General features: G+C 46.0%; 2 protein-coding genes across 2 annotated transcripts; one reads left to right on the forward strand and one right to left on the reverse strand.

The window, feature by feature from the left end:
* Positions 1–1,772: 1,772 nt before the first annotated feature.
* On the reverse strand, positions 1,773–8,874 carry LOC141371918 (histone H2A type 1-E). Its single transcript, XM_073890140.1, has 2 exons — positions 6,586–8,874; positions 1,773–3,887 (listed from the first exon to the last, which is right to left on the reverse strand). The coding sequence occupies exon 1, from the start codon at positions 8,853–8,855 to the stop codon at positions 8,463–8,465; it is 393 nt and encodes a 130-aa protein (XP_073746241.1). The 5' UTR covers positions 8,856–8,874; the 3' UTR covers positions 1,773–3,887; positions 6,586–8,462.
* A 265-nt stretch (positions 8,875–9,139) lies between these two features.
* Positions 9,140–14,866, forward strand: LOC112838345 (histone H2B type 1-K). The gene is made up of 3 exons (XM_025891196.2): positions 9,140–9,583; positions 12,712–12,883; positions 14,750–14,866. The coding sequence occupies exon 1, from the start codon at positions 9,180–9,182 to the stop codon at positions 9,558–9,560; it is 381 nt and encodes a 126-aa protein (XP_025746981.1). The 5' UTR covers positions 9,140–9,179; the 3' UTR covers positions 9,561–9,583; positions 12,712–12,883; positions 14,750–14,866.
* The last annotated feature ends 7,612 nt before the right edge of the window (positions 14,867–22,478 follow it).

Raw genomic sequence — 22,478 nt, forward strand, 5'->3', positions numbered from 1 at the left:
AATATCTGAATTTTTTTTATCAAAACTGTTCAAACTTTGTTACGTCCTTTAAAAAAAGTTTAAAATGTTTTTCTGATTATGTAAGTAATAATAGTACACACTTCATCCAGTGGCATTGGAGTGAGAGTTGATCAACAAAAAAGTTCAGTCAACAAGGAATCATAAGCAATGATGTATCACACTTGGGTATTTTATTTTACTTAAAAAATGTGTATTTATTTGTCAATTATTTGATTATGGGCTCATTGGTTTGATAAATCAAAACCACACCAATAATAAAATTTGAATAACTATTTAACAATGTAGTGGTTCTTGTGAGGAATACAAACCATGCAATAAAGCAACTACTAGTAGTTTTCATCTGTTGGGGCGAAAGAACTTGTCCTTCTTTCCCTTCTAGGTTCTTTGGGTGGTCTAGTCATTAAGGTGACAGAGGACAGCATAACAAGGGAAAAACATTTAATTTTGTTCATGCAGGAGCCCCACACAGATAGGAGAGGCTCCCCAACAGTCAGGGGCTCATCTAAATTTGAGGCTTGTATGTTATCAAAGGGAAGAAAGACAGTTCACAGGAAGATGGGAAGGGCAGCCTTGCAGAGACCGAGGAGACACAGGGAGGAATGTGAAGAAACAGGTCCTGCTGCCCCCAGCTCACCACACCTGGCTCGTACTCTCTGTACTTATCTCTGCTGATCACTCACTTCCTGGACTGGACCTATTCAAATTTGTTTAGGCAGTTAAGGGGGGAGGTAAAAAGCTCTTCCTGAGCATTTTGAGCCCAATTGTCTTCAGCTCAAAATAATCCATGTGTCAAAGTGGCTCATTCTAGGAGATTTGTACTGAACCCTGTCACGCCATCAACGTCAATGATAAAACAATGTATTTTCTTACTAAAAGAAAGAACTCATAGGCTTTCCTTGAGCTGTATAACTCTACTTGACATTTCTAGGTCTAAGAGAAATTGCTATTTAAAATTTACAAACTCAGATAATGCAGGTGACTTTTTAAGAGGGAACAACTGAACAGTCAGATTTACTGAAATCAGGATCTGGGTCCTCCGACATCGTATAATCATAAATTAAAAAGACACGTTTTTAAAGGTAACATTTACCTCCTCTGTGATTGCTGTGGTCACTTATTCTGTCTGTCTTGGCTTGTGATTGCAGTTCAGGTTTAACTATAGGACATACAAATATTTCAAGAGACTCAAAATGAATTTATTCCAACAGACTAAGAATGCCATAGAATCTGATTTTCATTAAGATATCCATGAGTAAGAAGTAAACATTAGCTGCTGTGTCCGTGGGTGGAGAGGAACAGAAGGCCCTCTTCAGCTAGTGACTTGGTGATGAGAAGCGGGTGAAAGGGGCAGCGGCGGAAATGGACAGCATCACGACTGACTGGGTCCCCATAGAGTTAAGGTAAAAATCTGACTTACGATGTCCACCTTTCACAGTTGTTGCAAAAGCACATGATCTTCCTAATGCAATTCCATGTCATCTTTAGTCATTTCTGTGTATGTGGACAACTACGAAATGCATTCTCTGCCTGAACCTATTTGAAACAAGGAACCTACCAATCCGTGTGACTAATGCAGGACCATTTAGTGGCATGAGTCCTACTCAGTGAGATTCAGTTGAATTAGGAGAAAAGGGAAGGTAGGCCAGTCATAGTGTTTCAGAACTTTTTTCTTATCTCAGCTTTCTGGTGCCCACCGTCCTCTGTCCCGCTGCTCCGACGAATGAAGAGGGAGACCAGACAGAGTGGGGGGCAGCAAAGCAAAGTTTTATTAAGACGATAGAATCAGCTCTCCACATGGGGGAGGAATCCAAGTATTAATCCCCCCCCTCCCCGAGCAATGAGAAGAGTTTGTCTTTTGTGGAGTTTTAGCTGGGGTTCTTTCAGGGCAGATTCTTCAGGATTTCTTAATGTCTTTGATCAGCCGGGGAAGTTTTCCAGGGAGGCTATCTTCCCGAGCCCAGCCCCCTGGGGTTGTTTTCCTCTGTGGTTTTTCAGGGAGGCGGAGCAGGCACGATACCGATCTTCCCCCTGGGGCCTCTGGTCCTGTTGTATGGCTCTCTGCCTGTCTCTCTCCTATCCGTCCCTGCCATACTCCCCCCTCTGAACAGGTAACTCCTAACTGCCGTAAGGAACAGGGGTGATGACCGATCTATGGCTACTTCCTGCTGGGGAGGGGCGTCGACTGGTTCCGAAGTCTGTCCAGAGGCCCCTATACTAGGTAGGGGCTGTCTCCATCTGTGGTTGCATAGACAGGACCATTTGAAGCCTGATGGACTCTAAACGAGAAGACACAACTTGGATGAGGTCATTTAGGATACAAGGTCGTCAAAAAAAGCAGAAGAAAGAGGGGACTAACTCGGGGGCCATGATGGCCATAGTCAGCGCAACAGCTGGGCCCTAAGGGAGGTCCACCAGGAGGAGAGGTCTTCTACGTGGGCCACCAGGTTACCTGATGAATCTGAATGAGGGACCACCTGACCCATGTTGTTAATATAAAAGTAGCTTTCTTCCTGGAGGAGGGTGCAGGTGCCCCCTGCGTGGGGGGTTAACAGGTCCAGGGCCTGGGGACTTTGGAGGGCCAGGCCCTCATGGAGTTTCCTTGCTGTGTGAGGACTGCGGGTCTCTATACCCCAGGCTGGGTTTGGTTTACAGCCTGCGGCATGTGGCTGGACCCAGGGGCGTAGTCCGTGAGCGGAGCTAAGTAGGCTAAAGAGCATCGCCCTCTCCACTGTGGGGGTAAGGTAATGTATGCCCTTTCCCCACAATAGAAGAATAAACTGTCCTCTGCTCGGAGATTTAGGTGGAACCCATATTTATAGAGAAGCTTTGGCGGGGAGGTAGAGGTAGCTCCTGACAATTTATTCCATATTAGGGAAGCATCTAAACGGAGCCGCTCGCCCACCGTGGAAGCAAGTGAGCTGGAAGGATAGATTTTAAGAAAGAATTCTTGGGATGAGAGGAGTAAACCTTTGGCCAATCCTAGTGTAGAAGAATTGCAGGACACCTGAGACCACCCTGCTGAACAGGAGTTGTTAGCAGAGGTACAAAAAGATGTCTTTTCCTTTGGGGGATACTGGGCCCGCAGGAAGAGGTGAGGTTTATCAGGATCTTTGTAGGAGCTGAGGGAGTTGAAAAGGGAACCATTCCAGTATTCCTCTATAGAGGTCGAAGTGACTTGGAAAGTGAAGTTGCACTGGGACGTGGAAAGATTTCCTACAAAAAACCCTGAATTTGGAGTGTAAATGGAGTTTTCAAAGCAAATAGGGAATGTTGCTGAGGTACTGAGCCGGAGCTGATCCAACCAGGCAAGGTTTGGGGTCTTGTTGGACCAAGGGACACCGGCTACTTTGGTTTCCATGTCCTTCTTCCAGGCTTTAAAAAATACTTGCTCTATATTTTGATTGGGGAATGAATTAATATAGGAGACAAAAGGGATGACAGAGTAATTAGCCCGTAGCCAGACTGCAATAGGGGCGGGCACAGCAGTTCCTGCTGAGTCGTTCCCACATATCCAACAATCAGTCGAATTGAGGGGAGTGGCATTGAGTTGAACCCATCCTAAGATCCCTGCAGATGAGTGGCAGTGTAGAAGTTTAGGAAGAGAAAGAAGAAAGAGAATAAATGCTTTCGAAGGCATGTTTGATCAGGGGTTGAAGTACTTAGCTTGGTGTTGCTGGCTTTTCTGTTTTTTAAAGATGGGTTTGAACCCTTCCCGGGCTCGCAGTGGTATCTTGGTTTCCTGTTGTCTTGTTCCACTGGAAACCAGGGCTTGGCCCTAGATTGGTAGATCCAGGCCTCGATCGCGGGTACCTCGATGGCCGTTGGGGTGGCTAAGATGACTGTGTGTGGGCCTTCTCAGACAGGCTCTAGGGACAAAGATAAAGAGGGAAGAGTTTTCACAAGCACTTGGTCCCTGGGACGATACAGGGAAGGTTGGTTGTCTTGGAGCTGGGGGTTAGGAAGCGCCCGAAGAGCTTGCGGAGCACTTGCCAGAGGGATGACACTGTTTACTAAGTCAAAGACTCCCTTGTCACCCACGGGTCATTTACATGGAAGGGTCTCCCATATAAGACCTTTCCATGGGGGTGTTTCTAATCTGGAGTAAGGCAATAGGGAGTATAGACACCCAATTTTGACTAGTTTCTTGTGCTAGTTTTCTGAGGTGTTTTTTAATAACCTCATTAGTGCTTTCTCCCTTTCCCGAGGATGGGGGTGTCCAGGCACAGTGGGGGTGACAGTGAATTCCCAAGGCCTTGGATACTCCCTCTGTCGCCTGGGACTTACAGGAGGGGCCGTCATCACTTTGAAGGGACAAGGGGAGTCCAAACCGAGGGACGACTTCATTTACCAGTGCCTTTACCACCTCTGCAGGCTTTGGGGTTCGGCAGGGGAAGGCCTCCACCCAGTGTGTGAAGGGTATCTACCCAAACCCGGAGACTTTTGTACCCCTGTGCCTTAGGCATATGTGTGAAATCCAGTTGCCAATCTTCCCCAAGCTCCCCACTCACTGTCTGCCTCTGGGGATTTGTGGATGAGAGTGCTCGAAAGGCCCTCCTTTGCTTCTGGTTTTAGAGGGTATTGTTTCCGATAGGGGAAAGTTGTGGGGGTCTTTAAAATGTGTGCGAATGGGCACTGCAGGTAAGGCCCGACCCACTGCTCCCTGAGTTGCCCAGACCTGGGGATAAATATCAGCCTCTATTAAGGGGATGCAATTGCTAGTCTGTCCAGGGGCCATCAATATGAGAGTTCCCAGACTGGTCATAATATCGCTACCTAAGAGAGGTGTGGGGCTCTCAGGCATTATCAACAAGGAGTGAGAGAAAATTCGTTCTCCCCAGGTGCATCCCAGCAGGTGAGAAAAAAATTTGATTCTGGGCTGTCCAGTGATACCCTTAACAACAGCGCTGAGGCTGGACAGCTGGCCCCGGGGTGGAGAGAGGGACCAGAAAGGGGGAAGGAGCTTGACTGGCATTCCCTCTGTCTCGGGAATTACCCGAGGCTCTGGGTTCCCAATGGCAAGCTGTTCTGGGGAGCCGCCATGAAGAGCTCCAGGTCCCATCAGACCCTGTCGGGGTGCAGGTCATCTGAGCCCTGGCCGATGGAGAGGCTTGCGGGCATTCAGACTTCCCATCCCCCTCCACAAGCAGGACAGGGCTTATGGGGCTTTGATTTTGGCTGTCCCCTTTGAGGACATGCCGGCTTCCAGTGCCCTGGGTGGCACAGATGTGGCATCTGGTTCCAGAGCCGCAGGGCTTGTAAGGTCGCAGCTAGGGCCTCAGAATTCTTTCTTAGCCTCTTCTCTTGTTCCTCACTCCCCACTTGGTCCCGGCCGTAAAAGACCCAGTTAGCAGCTCCTAAGAGCTCTTCTAAGGCCCCCCTGGGGGCCAACAGCTGACTTTTGCAGCTTTTTCCAATTATCTGGGGCTGACTGGATCACAGATTTGTCTTTGAGAATGATCTCAGCCTCAGGAGAATAGGGGGAGATAGCTGTATATTTAATGAGAGCCTCTCTCAACCCCTCTAAGAAGGCTGTCGGGTTTTCCTCTCGAGGTTGGGTGACAGCGGACAGCCTGGTATAATTTAGGGGTTCAAACTTTGACCTTTTTAATCCCTCCAGGACGCAGGCCTGGAAGTGACTGAGGTACCAGTTTCTGAGGGGATCGTCAGGGTCCCAACTGGGGTCTTGGGAAGGGACAGCTTGGGCTCCAGTTGGGAAATGGGAGTCCCCCATGGGCCCACCCGTGCCCTGAAAATTAATCAGCTCTTCGTCCCTGTTCTCTCAGAGGTGGCCAGGACCTCGCATTTCTCCGCCTCAGAGAGGGTTTGATTTAACAGGAGCATTACCTCCTTCCAGGTTAATTCAAACACATAAGTTAGATTTTGGAAAGCTTCTATATATTTATCTGGTTGTTGGAAAATTTCCCAAGGTCCCCCTTCATCTCTGGTCTTGCAATGACAAGGGCACCTGTACCCCGGCCACAGCGGCAGGTCCTCTTGGTCCTCCTCCAGGTCGTACGTATTCTTGCAAGAGATAGAGCCCCCGAGCGTCAGCAGGGGGTCCAGGATAAGGCAGACAGGTAAGGGCACCTGATCTTAAATCTGGATAAATTGGTGGAGACCCTAGGGAAGATGGAGCTGGGAGTGGAAAATCCTCTGCGGACGCCATGTGCCCGTCTGCCTTTGGTGTAGGTGTGGTATTCTTTCGTTCCTGTCCCCCAGTGTCCGGCCACGAAAGAGAGCAGCCAGGAGGCTGGCCCAGGCCCTTATTTTCCCTTAAGGCCCAGAAACATTGCACATTGGGTACTTCTCCCCATTTCCCTCATGTTTGCAAAACCAGTCCAGTTGTAACAGGTTATTATAACCAATACATCCCTCAGGCCGCCATGTCTCCTCCAGTTGGTACCGTGGCCGTGCCTTGGAACAAAAGAAAGTAAGCTGCCTTTTCTTTAAGGTTTGCGGGTCAAACCATTCCAGTTATTCAGGAAGCATCCCGAAGGAGTACTGGATTTGGTCAGGGGATTGCAATTGCCCATCTCTAGGAAGAGCGGAAATGGCATCCCTTACCTCAGTTCCTCACAGTTGATCAGGAGGGCTTCTTCCGGATCCAGTGTCCTGGGGGCTTTGCGACTGGCAGCCAGGGCTGCTGTCTCTTCTGCGAGGCGCTAGTAGTCACTCTTACCAGGCTCTACCTCCAGGGAGCAACCCGCTTGTCCTGACTCTTATTCTCTTTGCATTTCCCAGCCACGGGACTCGAAGGATCCTGGGCTGGGACCCAGTAAGGCTCCTTTAGTGGTGGGTGGATGTGCCAGAATTTTCCTGGCCCGTTGAAAGGTGGCATAATGGGCCTACTAAAATTGCTCTGTTTGACAGACCCGTTTTAAGTGGTTAACAAAGGCCAATTTATGGAGGCACAGGGCGGGCTGCTGGGGAAGGGGGAAACAACCAAGGTAGAGGTCCGTTCCCTTGCCCTTCTCAGCAACACCTACTCAGATGTGTCCCAGCCAGACGGGGTCCATCTTAGGATGGTCGCAGCTGAGCAGAGGGGCATGCACCTTGCCAAGTGTAACAAAATGGTCCCCGTGTATCCCGGAGGCAATCCCTCCCGATGTCCAGTGAGCCTGATCCAGACGGTGTGGGGATCCAGTGTCCGTCACACAAAAACAAGCATGCTTAGTGGCTGCAGGGTCGCAGGTCGAACACTGCTGGCGGGACCCCAATAAGGGAATTCAAGGTGTGTGGGGTGGGGCGTGGGGGGACTACTTCTAACAAGATCTGGGCCACATCCCGGAGGAGGCCACGTGTCTAAGTGTTCTGTCCACCTGACAGGGTAACAGGTGAAGGGGTAGTACTCAGAGGTGCCACCACAGACGGAGGGCAGAGGCAGAAGGCTGTTCCTCACCGTAATGGGGAACTGTGGTTGCGATCCCTTGGAGGCCTCTGGCAAGAGGATGTCTGGGGGGGACCTTCCCAGGGATTTTGCATTCCTTCCCCTAGAGGAGGGATCGGTGGGAACGTACCACCCGAGACTTGAGGATGGCAGCCGTGCTATGCGCTCTGAGATGATGACTGCCCATCACGTTGACTGTAACTGAGAGGAGAGACTCGGGGTCCACTACTCACGGTTAGAGGTCCTTGATGACGACCAGAGATCCCGGAGGAGCCCCCAAGAAAATGTTTCAGGAATCTTTCTTACCCCAGCTTTCTGGTGCCCACGGTCCTCGCTCACGCCGCTTGGAGGAATGAAGAGGGAGACCAGACACGGAGTCGGGGGGGGGGGGCAGCAAAGCAAAGTTTTAAGAGGATAGAATCAGCTCTTCACACGGAGACGGGGGATCCGAGAATAACCCCCTCCCACCCCCAGCAAGGACAGATTTTCTTTTATGCAGTTTTAGCTGGGGCTGTTGCAGCCCAGATCCTTCAGGATTTCTTCATGTCTTTGTCTGATTGGCCCCAGGGGGAAGTTTTCCGGGAAGACGATCTTTCCCAGACCAGCCCCCTGGGGTTGTTTTTCCTCCTTGGTATTCCTGGGAGGCCAGAGACTTGATAGGGATCTTACCCAGTGGCTTCAGGTCCTACTAGATTCCTCTCTGCCTGTCCCTTTATCTGTCCCTGCCATAATAGGATGCCAAGTTTGTGTTCCAGATGGACATTTGATCCGCAGAGGAATCAAGGATACCCAAATTTTGCTCACATGGGCTCATTAAAGCAAGTTTTTTTCTTGCAAGGTGACTTCAGTTTAGGGACTCTTGGGTCAAATGACAGATTTATGAATACCTTAGGCAAGCTTTTCATTCTTCTTTACAGGATTTGTCAGTATTCAACACCTTGGTATGCCAACAATGCGACTTGAAGTCACAGCTCTTTTGTTGATTAAGTGGGTGGCTCTGAAAAGAGCCTTTTGGTTTGGACAGGAGGTTTGAGGTGCACACTCTGCTAGACTCCTACTTGCCCTTGGCCTTGTGGTGGCTCTCGGTCTTCTTGGGCAGCAGCACGGCCTGGATGTTGGGCAGGACGCCGCCCTGCGCGATGGTGACGCGGCCCAGCAGCTTGTTGAGCTCCTCGTCGTTGCGGATGGCCAGCTGCAGGTGGCGCGGGATGATGCGCGTCTTCTTGTTGTCGCGCGCCGCGTTGCCCGCCAGCTCCAGGATCTCGGCCGTCAGGTACTCGAGCACGGCCGCCAGGTACACGGGCGCGCCGGCCCCGACCCGCTCGGCGTAGTTGCCCTTGCGGAGCAGGCGGTGGACGCGGCCCACCGGGAACTGCAGGCCGGCCCGCGACGAGCGCGTCTTGGCCTTGGCGCGAGCCTTGCCGCCTTGTTTGCCGCGTCCGGACATGACGGAGAGAAAGGAACAGACCTGAGTAGGGTCAGAGTTGAATCAGCCAGAGCTAACCCTACTTATAGTCTCTATTGGGCACAAAAATGAAGCTGTGCCATTGGCTAAAATTACAGTTTCACTTAAACCAATGGAATCCTGGTTTTCAAATACACTTCTTTTGATTGAACAAAATTAATACGTGACGTTTGCAGAATTCGCCAATTAGATACAGGATTTGACTCACTGCTCCTTTGTTTAAGAAGCTGTGGATAAAAAGGGCACTTAGAGCCTCATACTCGTTCTTCCTGTTATTTTCAGGTCGTTTAACAGTTTGTCCCAGCCATGCCCGAGCCCGCCAAGTCGGCTCCGGCCCCGAAGAAGGGCTCCAAGAAGGCGGTGACCAAGGCGCAGAAGAAGGACGGCAAGAAGCGCAAGCGCAGCCGCAAGGAGAGCTACTCGGTGTACGTGTACAAGGTGCTGAAGCAGGTGCACCCCGACACCGGCATCTCGTCCAAGGCCATGGGCATCATGAACTCGTTCGTCAACGACATCTTCGAGCGCATCGCGGGCGAGGCGTCCCGCCTGGCGCATTACAACAAGCGCTCGACCATCACGTCCCGGGAGATCCAGACGGCCGTGCGCCTGCTGCTGCCCGGGGAGCTGGCCAAGCACGCCGTGTCCGAGGGCACCAAGGCCGTCACCAAGTACACCAGCGCCAAGTGAGCCCGCCTGCTGCAGAGCAATCGGTAAGGCTCGGCACACACCCCAAAGGCTCTTTTCAGAGCCACTCAGCGTTCTAAAGAGAACTGGCACTCATTTACCCTGGGTGTTTATTTGCTGTAAAGAAACAGTACCTGAATTCCATGTTTTCACCTGGCGGTAAATTAGTTACAATGTATGGGAAGCTGAAGCAGCGCTGGAGACGTATTTAAAAAGGTTTCGGTCAGGAAGGATCACGTTCATTATCAGACAAATGGAGTAAAATAAAACATTCTTTGTCTCCAAGCAAAACCTGGTCACCTTTGAAAATCCCAACCTGGCAAAAGGTCTTATTAATAATGCCTCGAGCGCTCTGTCCTTAATTCTCAGGTGTACCTTACAGACGGGGCACTGGGCACGCGCTAAGAGGCGCACGAGTCGTTTCGGGGGCGGTGCTGGCTCTGGTCCCTGGAGTTTGTGTTTGCCACGTAGTGAGTTAGAAAGGCAGCAGAAAAAAATGGAAGTCGGAGCCGTATTGAAAATGTCAGCGCGCGTCCATGGTGGCACGTGGGTTTGAGAGCCAATCCAGACGCTGCGCGGGCGGTTTGAAGTCCCCCGGGGGCCGCGCTTCGGGAGTCCGTCCGAACCGGTAGTTCTGCGCAGCGCGGCGTGCGGGAGGGAGGAACTGCCGCTTTACTCCCTCGCTTCTCTGGGTGAAATTCCTCTCACGGGAAGGACTGGGCTCAGGTTCCTACCTTTCCGGTCCGAATCCACTCCATCATATTTTCTGTGTCACTTGCATTTCGTGTTTCTATTGGAAGACATTTAAAAAGAAAACTAGAGGAGGGGGGAAGCCCAATTCAGGACGTCAAAATCCCTCTCCCCGACTTAAGCCCTTAGGAATGGCACATGTAGGAGTATTTTGGTCTTTGCCGGGACTCGGGGTGGAAACACTTCCACACTGAATTGTATTTGCTGAAGTTGTTTTTTGTTTTGTTTTGTTTTTAATAATATCCTTTATCCAATTACGGAGCCGAGGTGTTCGCGTGAGAATATTCTGCACGCGTTGAACAGGAGACACAGGAGAAGGGAGCAGCGCTATTCTTATTCACAAAACAGGAGAAGCAACCGCATATTTATGGCCAAAAGAATCAACAAATTTATTGAGATAGGGTCACTCAATAGGAGTCCATACAGAGAGGGGGAAAAAAAAGATTAAAATACACAGTAGCACTTGGTTGAATTTCAGAAACCTAAATCTCAGAAGGCTCATATATGATACCACTTTATAAAGCTCAAAAATAAATTATTATTTAAGCATGTAGAGAAGCACATGTAAGTGTATGATTCAAAAACCTTTTTAAGAGCTTTATGTATGAGTTTTTAAAAAATCAGGAAATGGACACCTCAGTGACAGACACAGAGTGTAGACAAGAGGATGTAGACAAGAACAGAGGTAAATACGAGTTGTTGCCAGCATTCTAGATTTACTGCTAGAAGTTCCATCGTGGGTGTTTGATACAATTTGTTTTAAACTTAAGATATTCCCTTTATGTATCAGATACTATACTGAAAACCATAGTAGGGAGAGGACGCTTGCGTACAAACAAGTTCCAAGCATCATCTACTTTGTCTTAAAGGAAATCTTATAAAGGAGAATCCCAAACGTTATGGTGTTTCTTTTAGGGAGTGGGAGAAAAAGACTGACAGGTCATTAAGAAGGTCTATGAATTTAGAAAACTCAAGATTTGGGCTACAATTACATCAGCAACCTTCCTCCTCCAGCTCTTGTAAACTTTCCGTCTACTGAGATTTTCAAAATCTTTGTGACAGCCCGCTGACCCAAACGGGTGTGAGGAGGTACGCAGGTGTGTGTATTTCGTATACCTTTTATGTAGTCATGTATATGTATGTGTGTATATCCCTCCCTCAATTCTGTTAGAAAAGAAATTATACTTTTTAAATTTATGTATCTCTTCTCCTTCCATCATCTCTCAAGATAGTTGATGATAGTAAATTCACCACATATTTGGTTCTTTTAATCACTACTTTTCAGAGCACAGAAGCCTTTCATCCTGTCCATTAACCCATTAATGCAGACAATCGATAGCAAATTCTGGTATTTCTTTGTTTTACAGAATGAGGGGAACAGCAGAGAGAAATCCGGGGGAGGAAGTGGGAAGAGGATTTAGAAGGATTCAGTTAGCTAACCACGAATATCCTGGGCCTGGGGAACATACGTGTGTATAGATGCAGGTATGGAAGACATTACACACACAGGTATAGGTTTGGATATGGACGGGTATGCTTTGGCGATCAAGGACTGCTTGAATGACTTGCAATTGTCAGCAGGAACAATATCTAGAAGAATATGGGAAGGGGTAGCTGACCTCGGTGCAGAATGGACAGAAGCATGCAGAGGGAATCTGTGGCCCCTCTATAAAAAGTTCACATATCGGGCCCATTACAGTCCAGTAGTTAGAAGGTTAAAATTCCTAAAAGGAGAGAAAAATAAAAAAAAACCCTCAAAGCTAGATTTTGTGGGTTATTTGTGCCTTGGTGATCCAGGCATCTAACACTTTGTTGTTCAAAGTATCTTGATTAATTTGTGTCATTGCTGATTAGGCTTGGGAAATGGACTTGAGCTCAGCCAAACCTGGATGTCACTTTACTATTTTATACTGGAACAGCTGGTAGCTTTAATAATTCACATGATTTGCCCCTGATAATATTTTTTGTCATTTTCCCCCTAAAGAACAATTTTCAGAACACAAAAGAACAGACTGGAACATTAAAATAGACAAGAGAGTCTTATCCTAAAGGAGAGATTTTTTTTCCCAAGTTATGTTACCTGAAACTGGCCTTTGTCCAGCTTAGAGAAATTCATGTTTTCTTCATTGAAAACTCCATTCTATGGAGGTTGAACAAAATTTACTGACAAAGCTTAACTCTTTTTACTCCTTTCTAGATTCCATGCAGTTTGCCATCCTTCAGTTAGGACACTATCGGGCACATTAAATTAGACCACAACTTATCTTAGTTACATTTTAGGTTCTTTGATGTGGAAAACACCTGCATCTCGTCATCCATAACTGTCCAAACAACCTCAAATGTTTATTTTTTCTGCAGATGACTAGTTTATCCATTGTCTGATACCTTTTAACTTCTATTTCAGAGGCTCACCTTTTCCGATGTCACCAAATCGGCCTCTTCGGGGGTTTCAAGAGTAAAGCAGATGTGTGGTATTAAAAAACAAAACCAATTAACAAAAAGCACAAGGACATTTTTTTCCAGACTTGAATAAGGATAAAAAGTTCCTATCAACTCCTACAGAGTTTAACATACATGTAAGTATTCCTAGGGGTCAATGAATAGGACTGCTCCAGCCTAAGACGACTTTAGAGGGCCTGAAAAGTGTAAAGAACATGGGTGGGGTAGACTGGAAAGACAGAGACCCCTCCCCCTGCAGATGCACCAGAATTCCCACTGATAGAAGGAAGAATAAAATCAGTGCCTCAGCCAAACATCTGCATTTACATCAAAAATTAACAAGTCTTTTTGATGGAGAAATTATGAAAAGCTATAAGGGAACACTGGAATCCCAAAGATATTAATTTGGCCGCCTGCTGCGGCCATTGAGATTGGCGGGGGGTCGCGACCTGTGTTTACTGACATCGCTGTGATGTCTGTGCTTAATAAACAGCTTTCATCTTGGGGTTAATTTATGAAAAGCAGTGGTTCCCATAGCTGTCATCCTCAAGGCTCCCCTTTGATATTTAATAGTTGTAATGGCCCCTTTCCTATGCTGACGTTAAATTCTTAGGTAATAATACTTAAATGCATGCATAATTTTTCAAAATCATGAAACACCATACTATTACATAAAAACAAAGTAAGAGACAGTTATTTTAACAACAAAGGAGATAATTTCAACCACATATCATTGCTTGGGCCCTACACTCAAAAACATAAATTAGAAGTTGGGTATTTGTACCTGTATTAGTGAGAAATAAAACCAGTGGGATGGATGTGCATATAGATATTAGGAGATTTCTTATAAAGAACTGGTTCATGTGATTATGGAGGCCGACAAGGCTCCAGATCTGCAGGCTGAGCTGGCAAACTGGAGACCCAGGGGAGCCGACGGCGTAGTTCCAGTCTGGAGGCCAGCAGCTTCGAGACCCAGGCAGGGCCCATGTCTCAGTCTGAGTCCAAAAGCAGGAAAAAGCCAGTGTCCCAGTTCCAAAGCAGCCAGACATGAACTGTTGTTCAGGGGAAGGACAGCCTTTGCACTCCATTCTTAATTTCAACTGACTGAATGAGGCCCACCCACATTGGGGAGAATAATCTGCTTTACAAATTAAGTCTACCAATTTAAGTGTTTTACTCTCATCCAAAAGCCCCCTCACAGAAACACCCAGAATGATGTTTGACCAAATATGTGGGTAACACATAGCCTGGTCAAGTCGACACACAAATTAGTTGTCATAGAACCTGTAGGTAGAATCATCCTGAAGGCAAAAAGGACCCTGTAGACTGACTCAGAGGATCAAGCACCAAGAAGAGACTTACTCTCAGTGATGCGATTTTTCTTTTTTAAACAATAATTCTTGGGAGACATTTGAAAAGAACAAAATACAATCTCAATTTATAAAATGATTGCATTCTTGGAAATTTCGGTGCCTACTGAACTACACAGAAACACACACATGTGCAAAGACCTCGTGCTTCTTTGTAAAAGGAGCCAGGTTCTAGGATTGATTAACAGGGTTTTTTACCTTCAGATTTGCTATGGGACACTTGGAAGTCGTGCATAACCTGACTCAGTTCTTCATGGGACATCTAGCATCCCTGTTCTTTTCCTTTTTTTTTTTTTTTTTTAAGATTTTATTTATTTATTTGCCAGAGAGAGACACAGCGAGAGAGGGAACACAAGCAGGGGGAGTGGGAGAGGGAGAAGCAGGCCTCCCGTGGAGCAGGGAGCCCGATGCGGGGCTCGATCCCAGGACCCCGGGATCATGACCTGAGCTGAAGGTAGACGCTTAACGACTGAGCCACCCAGGCGCCCCTACCTGGTCTTTTCCTAAATGTCCGTGGTGCACCTTCCCCCAAGCCCTGGGACAGCCTAAAAACAGTCTGCTGGGTTTCTAGAATGCTCGCTAAGGGCCACTGTTGTTCTCTGAGAAGGCAGACACTGATTACTTTCATTGCAGAAGCTGCAGAAGGGAGATGTCAACGGTGGGAGCTGCCGGAGAGCTTCCAGGAATGCCAGAATGTCCCCAGAAACAGTCTGCGACGCTGAAACGTCCGTTGCGAAGCATCAGCCCTGGGTAAGCCAGTTGGTCCTTGTGCCTCGTGGAACAGTCCCAAACTCCTTGTCTTCTCAGCAGCTTACCTGTGGACGTGTGAACAAGCAGGGGGCCTTGATGTGGAGACGAGGTGGACAGCCTTTAAAGGAAAAGGGCCCCTCACCCAGAAGTCCCCCCTAGTGGCTGATACCCCGGCCAGCTCTGGGTCTGCAGGGGCACCAGTCCGCTGGCTTTGAACTCGGGCAGCAACCATGAGATTTACATTCAGCTTTAGCCCAGTGAACAGAAAAGGCACGGCAGGACATCGAAATACAAGTGGTGGTCCCCCTCTGTGGGATCCACTGTGACACTGGCTGGCTGCCCCTGAGACCTTAAGAACAAATGGGGACTCAACTCTCCTCAGATTATGACACAGGGAGGCCTGGTGATCCCAAAGAAGGAACGAACTCCCCACAGCCACCTCCTGGGGAGGCCTTTGCACAGTGAGCTCGTCGCAGATGCCTCCCACCGGTGTATCGGACCCGTCCTCTCTCCCTAAAATCAGTCCGCGATGTTGAAGAACTGCCCTTTCTGGAACTTCGGTAGTTAGACATGAGTGAGAACACGCTCTGGGAACAAGGCCCACTGCACCTCCTTGTCGTGGGACAAGCTATCCCCAAACCTCAGTTTTCACTTTCCGATTTCCCGTCCTTCTTCTGAGATGTTGTACCAGCCTACAAGGAAAGAAATGAAAATAAATGTGTCTTTGGGGGGCAGGCGGTGAGATGGAAGAAGGGGGCCAGTTATCATTGAGTGTGTCCTTGGGGGAGCAGGCAATGCAAAAAAACACGGCCCTTGTCCTAAAGGACATATATCCTAATACAGGAAACTGAAGGAGCTTTATACACGATCTATCTGATTAATGCATCGTGATCTAGTGTGCTTTTTAACATTTTATTTATTTATTTGACAAACTGAGAGCAGAACACAAGCAGAGGGAGTGGGAGAGGGAGAAGCAGGCTCCCCGCTGAGCAGGGAGCCCGATGCGGGGCTCGATTCCAGGACCCTGGGATCATGACCTGAGCCGAAGGCAGACACTTAACAACTGAGCCCCCCAGGCGCCCCCTAGTGTGCTGTGTTTTGAGGGAGATGGAACAGAACGGGCAAATTCTTCAAAGTAGACGCCAGCATTCAGGGCTCAGGCAACACGGTACCAAGGGTAATGAGTCTGGACTCATTTGTGCAGGAAGAGAAGCATTGTTTGGAAAAGGTTTTTAACGAGGCAAGTGACATTTTAGAGATTTTTAACTTGGCAGAAGCGTGCAGGGAGAAGATTGGGGAAGAAGGTGCTCTTGGCAGCGATGGAGGGAGACAGACGCAGGCTCCGAGTCCCTCACACTCTCTGGCACCACCACCCTGTTCCACACTCCACCTCCTCTCTCCTGGTCATGGCAGAGGCTTCCCACCGGGGCGTCTGCTCCCAGCCTGGTGTTCCTCAACTCTGCCTCCCCTCAGCAGCCCCGAGATTCCTTTAAAACCCTTGTCAGGTCGGCGTCAAAACTTGAAAGCCCTTCCCTTGGTCTCTGGGGTGTTGTGTGCGTTGGCTCTGGGCTGTTTTAGGCCCCCAATCCCAGGGTCCCTCATGCTTCCTCTGCTCCAGCCACCCCATCCCTTTGCTGTTCCTTCTCAGACACGCTGAGCCCGGCGCCCCGGGAGCCTGTGCACTTCCTTTCCCTCGGACTGCAATGCTCCCCCACGGCTCTTCCTTGCCTCCTACGTTCGCTGCCCAAATGTCCCTGTTCTGCGGTCTTGTTATGACATTCCCGCATCAGTATCATGCAAGAAATTGCCTCGAGGCCCAGGCAGCCTCCAAGCATCGCACCACGCAAGCTCTCCCAGGGACACAGCAGAGAAAGGCTCTCGGGCTGCATCTAAATGCTCAAATCATAGCTTCTTAAATCAATTAGAAATGCAATTAGCAAGGGAGAAAAGATGCGCAAGCTGACAGTTTGGTGGACAAGTGGGTGAGAGCCATGCTACGTGAGTCAAGTGCGCGCACATTTGTACATCTCGGCTCTCTTTTGCGGCATCGGCCTGTGGGACAGAGGCGGGGCAGCGAGCCGGGCCACACCCGCACTCCCCGCGGTTTGTGGGACAGACGCGGGCTTTGTTTGTGAGCTCCTGGTGGGCCCCAAGCGGGGCTCATCTAAGGCCTCCTGTTACTGAGTGAGGGCTTTATGTGACTCTTGTGTCAATGAATTCCAAATATGTACCGTCTCATACATTTAGCCAGATCCCTGGACCCTTTCATTCCTACAGTCTCTATTTAACCACATGTGCTCTACTTACTATTTATCCATACTTGAAATATCTTAAAGGTTTTGGCCTCTATGTTACTAACTAAAAACATCTTTTATAATAAAATTGCTAATTTTCAAAAGTAAATGTGTGTGACGATCCCTGGCACAGAACAGTAAATATATGCTGGCTGGATGAACCACGCTCTCCCTCCTGCTCCCCCTGAATCCTGTGTTTGGCATAAACAGGCGCGTGCGCACTTGCGCACATGCACACAGGGGCCTGGGTTCTGGCGCCGACAGTGGGCTTCCCAGGACATTTCTAGTTTCCAAGTCCTCAACTGTAAATGAGAGCAGGGTTTAGCAGGGTTTAACAAGATGATCTTTATGTTTCCTTCCAGCATTTAGGATTTTGTCAGTGATTTACTTCTCTGCTGTGGTTTCTTTGTGCTGTGGCTTAACTTTCTTAGTCTATCAAACACATTTCAACAAAATCAAAAGTCTTCTCTCTTAACTATCACTATTGCTAGGAGGATTACTGCTAAATCCAAAAGCAGAGGAAATTTTTCCTACATGCACAGCTGAATTTTGCATAAAGGAATTTAAAAGAGAAGAAAGTAAAGTTTAAAGCCTTTGAAAGTGATGGAAAGTCAAAACAGTAACAGGTGTACAGAAAATCTGTGAAACTTTCCAAAGTTTTTTAAAAAATTATTTGAGGGCGCCTGGGTGGCTCAGTCGTTAAGCGTCTGCCTTCGGCTCAGGTCATGATCTCAGGGGCCTGGGCTTGAGCCCCCGCTGGGCTCCTTGCTCGGCGGGCAGTTCGCTTCTCCCTCTCCCACTGCCTGCCTCTCTGCCTACTTGTGATCTCTCTCTCTGTCAAATAAATAAATAAAATCTTAAAAAAATTACTTGAAAAACTCAAGTAAACTTCTTGTGAAAGGAATACATAACAATGAAGTAACATGATAGACTGCCATCACTATAAAAAACATAAATTAAAAGGCAAAGAAACACCACTACATACCAGTTAGAAAGGTCAAAATCTGGAATACTCAAAACACCAAATGCTGGCGAGGATGTGGAGCAAGGTGGGCCATCCTTCACTGCTGGTGAGAATGCAAAATGGAAAAGTGTCTCCCACCTTGGAAGATAGTTTGGCTAATTCTTACAAAATCACACATACTCTTCCCGCACAATCCTGCAAGTACATTCTTTGGTATTTACTCAAAGGAGTTGAGAATTTATGTACACACAAAACTTGCCCTCAGAAGTATATATTAGCTTTATTCAGAATTGTCAAAACTTGGAAGCAACCAAGATGTCCTTCAGTGGGTGAAGAGATAAATAAATTGGTACATCCAGACTATGATAATGTTCAGGGCTAAAAAGAAATGCGCTATCAAGCCATGAAAAGACATGGAGGAACCTTAAATGCATATGACTAAGTGAAAGAAGCCAATCTGAAAAGGCTACATACATATGATTCAACTGGGGTGGGGGTGGGGGGGGTCTGCTGCTCCCTCTCCCTCTCCCCCATTTGTGCTCTCTCAAAATTAAAATCCTAAAAAGAAAAAGAATAATTTTTAGTGTATTGTTATAACAAAACAGAGACAAAATAATTCCCAGAGGATTTCCTCAGATGCTTAGAATGAAGAGAAACAATCCACTAATAAATGAAGGCTTTTTTTGGGTGTGTTTTATTTTTTAAACAGTGACTTTTATATCACAGCTGCTTTAATTGTGAAAACAATACAGAATATAAAAATGAGAATATAGGCATGGATTATTCATGCAAATGTTCAGGTGTTGCATAAAAATGTTCAGTAATGATAACTTTCTAAAGTCCCTGCACTTGCCTAAGAAAAAGACAACTATGAATTACACCCCAATTAATATTAGAAATATGTACATGTAATGTGAATATGGAGTTGCACCTAAAATATGTTATAATCCAAACATTCTAGTGGTTTTTGCCGGTTGGTCCTTATGAAAGTGTTTTGAGAATATGGAACTATATAAAATTCTTCCACTCAAATTTGCGGGGTAACATTGTAAAATATAACACTGGATTTTTTTTAAAAAGAATTATTGGTATTAATTTGGTTGCACTGTAGCTTTATCTTAATTTACTCCCCCCCCCAACATTTTAAACTTATATCTTGAAAATGAGGTAACAGAACATTAAGGTATTCTCTAAGTATTAATGTATTGTATTTGGCCAAATACAATTATTTATATTTATTTCCAAGTAATGAAACCTGATACTGCTTGCAATTTAAATAATTCTATCATAAAATGAGTGTGTGCGTATATATGGTATATACATATATTTGTGCATATATATTGTATATACATATAAAACGTGTTATTTATAGACTTACAGTAAAATATATTCTGTTTTAATTTTCCCAATACTTTTACTCCAAGGGGATGCCAAAAACTTCAAAGGTATTGGGTCTCCATTTTCTGATTATTTCATGCTTCTAGTTATAGAACAGCAATGACATGGATCCTAATCCTTTGAGATTTTAGTTATATATTCTGTGAGCCCAAATACACTATATACATACATTAGTACATACCCTAAAATAATTATACATATAATACATTTTATATATTATATTTTATTTATATCATATTTAATGGAACTAATGGAATAATCAGAAACTGGACAGTCCATGACCTTCTATTTTTTGGTACCCTCTTGGACTAAGAATGTTAGAAAAATTCAAATTCCATATTCTTTTCAAATAAGTGGTGTACAGATGATAATGACTGGGAGAACCATTAGGAACTATACATGCTAACAGCATCCTTATGTTTATTCTGTGGACTATATAGAATTTTTCCAAAGCTCAAAGTGGAATATAAAAATTACTAAGGTATTATGAGTATTCTTTTAATATATATCTGGATAAGAGTCCATTTGTGTGCTTTCTAAATTTTAAATTGTATTGTTTTTAAAGACACATTATTTAGATTGGACAAATCTGGTAAATTAACCTTAAGAAGGCAGTGTCTTTTGTTGGCAGAGAAGAATGATGCTATTAGCTCTGGAAGAAAAGTGAGTTAGATTTAAAAAAAAAAATTCTGGGCCCAGATAAAGGACTTTCAGTGGAAAGGGTAACATGCACTTATCCTCTGGAAACAGCACGTGCCATTAAAGTGGTCTTGAGGTTCCCTGAGTCAGAAAGGTGCAGAGTGCTCAGAGAACTCCCTAACAGAAACCCTAGATGGAGATTTTGGTCTCTATTCAAGAACCAAAAGCCGTTGAAGAAGAATTGATTACAAGTTTTGAATTAATGGGTCCAAGACATCATACTGACTGAAAGTAAGGACAATCTCAGATGTCTGAACTAACAGTGGGAGTAAAAAAAAGGGGGGGGTGCGCCAGAAAGCATGAAAGAACCCCCATGTTTAAGTAGTGCTAATGTGAGAATTAAAATTAAACAGAACAATTTAGTTGTCACTTGGAATGGATTCAGCATGTAAACTGGCAGAATTCATGATGCTAATCAATTGGAACCAATCCTGTGACGAGCTGATCAGACCTTTACGCTGTGTATCTCAGGATTCCTCTTTCCCCAGGTCTTGTACCTCCCTTTCTGAGGTCAGCATCACATCCAGAGAAAGCTTCCCTCCTGGTACTCTTGAGTTCTGTGCCGACACAAGAAAGCCCCGCCTCTTTCAATGCTATAGATCAAGGCTCAGAAAGAGCCCCCTGAGAAACTCACTGATGCTCTCTTGTTCACGGAAATTTCATCTCAGGACAGCAAATTTCATTTTAATGACAGTCATCATTGGGAACACAAACTGACTCGCAAGGAATTCTCAAATTGTCCTGTGTATCAGCTTCTGCCAAAGGCATCCCTAAAGGTACCATCAACACTATGGTTGCTAAATAAATAAATAAATAAATAAATGTTTGCTTTCTTTTTGATTCTCAAAATACAACCTGGGGACCTAAGGGGGTTTCTGAGACCCTTTTGGTGGGTCTGTGAGGCTAAATTTATTTGTGTAATAATCCTGAAACTTAATTTTTGCACTGTTTTCCACTTGACAATTATATTGCAATAGATTGAAGGCAGAATCAAATACTGTGCAAGAATCCAGCTGTCTTCTATTAAACGAGATAGTAGAGATACTTACAAAGTGTAAAACAATGCCACTCTTCTAAATTTCTTTGTGATTTTGAAAAATATAGCCATTTTTCATAATATATATGTTGATGTAAAATGGGACTTGACCATGTGAAAATCAATGAACAGAAATGCCACACCAGAAATAGAGAACATGAAAATGTGAGTGATGAACATGAAGCAGGGCCAATTTCCATCTTTGTGGAACTTCACTAGGAAAGATGCAGAGGTGGAGTGCAGGGGACTTTGGCTTATCCAAGACATGTGTACAAGAAATAACCAGTAGAAAAATTCAACTGCAGAGGTAGAGCCTGGATTAGCAATCCTCATCCTTAACTGGTGAAAAGAGGTGACTAATTTAGGTTCTCATTTTCCTTTCTCCATATTTATCCCAACACCATGAGGTTATTCTGCACAAATGTAGTCCTAGAGTGAGGGAGCAAGAAGGAACATCCCTAGCATTGATGTTAAAGAATAAGTGAAAGGGAATGTGACTTGGTAAGTTTCCTTTAAATCAATTTATGTGATTCACAGAACATTCTACTGGGAAGGAGGATGGTGACTGAAAAATGGTGATATAACCTAAAGGGAGATAAATAGAACTCTGCCAATAAGTTTTTCACTGCAAGTTGAGGGATATTTTTCTTTTTCACCTTAATTTGCAGTTTTCTCACTAATTAGCTCAATGGGTGGTTCTTAAAATTAGAATTTGGATAATAAATGAAATATGCACAATAAAACTTTTTTTTTTTTAAAGATTTTGAGAGAACACGAGCAGGGGGAGAGGGGCAGAGGGAGAGGAATAGTGAGAAGCAGACTCCCCCCTGAGATGGGAGCCCAACCCCAGGGCCGGGATCATGACCTGAACCGAAGGCAGACGCTTAAACGACTCAGCCACTCAGGTGCCCCTCCATAATAAATTTCTTTTGCCGAGTTTGATGTTTGTAACGTGCAAAAAAGCAGACCTTATTGAAAATGCACAAGACCAAAATGTAGCTTTGCACAAATGAAGAAGCATGTACAAAAGCCTTCAGATGGAAATTTGCTTTTGCCTCTCAAAAACAAAAACATTGGCTTTTGCCTCTCACTCTTTGGAAAGTGTGGATGGCTCTAACAACAACAACAACAACAAAAAGCCTTTGGGTGTCTGATGAATACCTTTGCAGCAGGAGGGCTCACTTGGCGCTGGTGTACTTGGTGACGGCCTTGGTGCCCTCG

Source organism: Callorhinus ursinus, unplaced genomic scaffold (genome assembly GCF_003265705.2).
Source record: "Callorhinus ursinus isolate GAN/ISIS: 27379988/994484 unplaced genomic scaffold, GSC_fseal_2.0 scaffold129, whole genome shotgun sequence".
Taxonomy (NCBI): Eukaryota; Metazoa; Chordata; class Mammalia; order Carnivora; family Otariidae; genus Callorhinus; species Callorhinus ursinus.

What these genes read in the sequence shown, in the direction of transcription:
- LOC141371918 (XM_073890140.1), bottom strand. Translation starts at nt 8,855, where the DNA reads ATGTCCGGACGCGGCAAACAAGGCGGCAAGGCTCGCGCCAAGGCCAAG.
- LOC112838345 (XM_025891196.2), top strand. Translation starts at nt 9,180, where the DNA reads ATGCCCGAGCCCGCCAAGTCGGCTCCGGCCCCGAAGAAGGGCTCCAAG.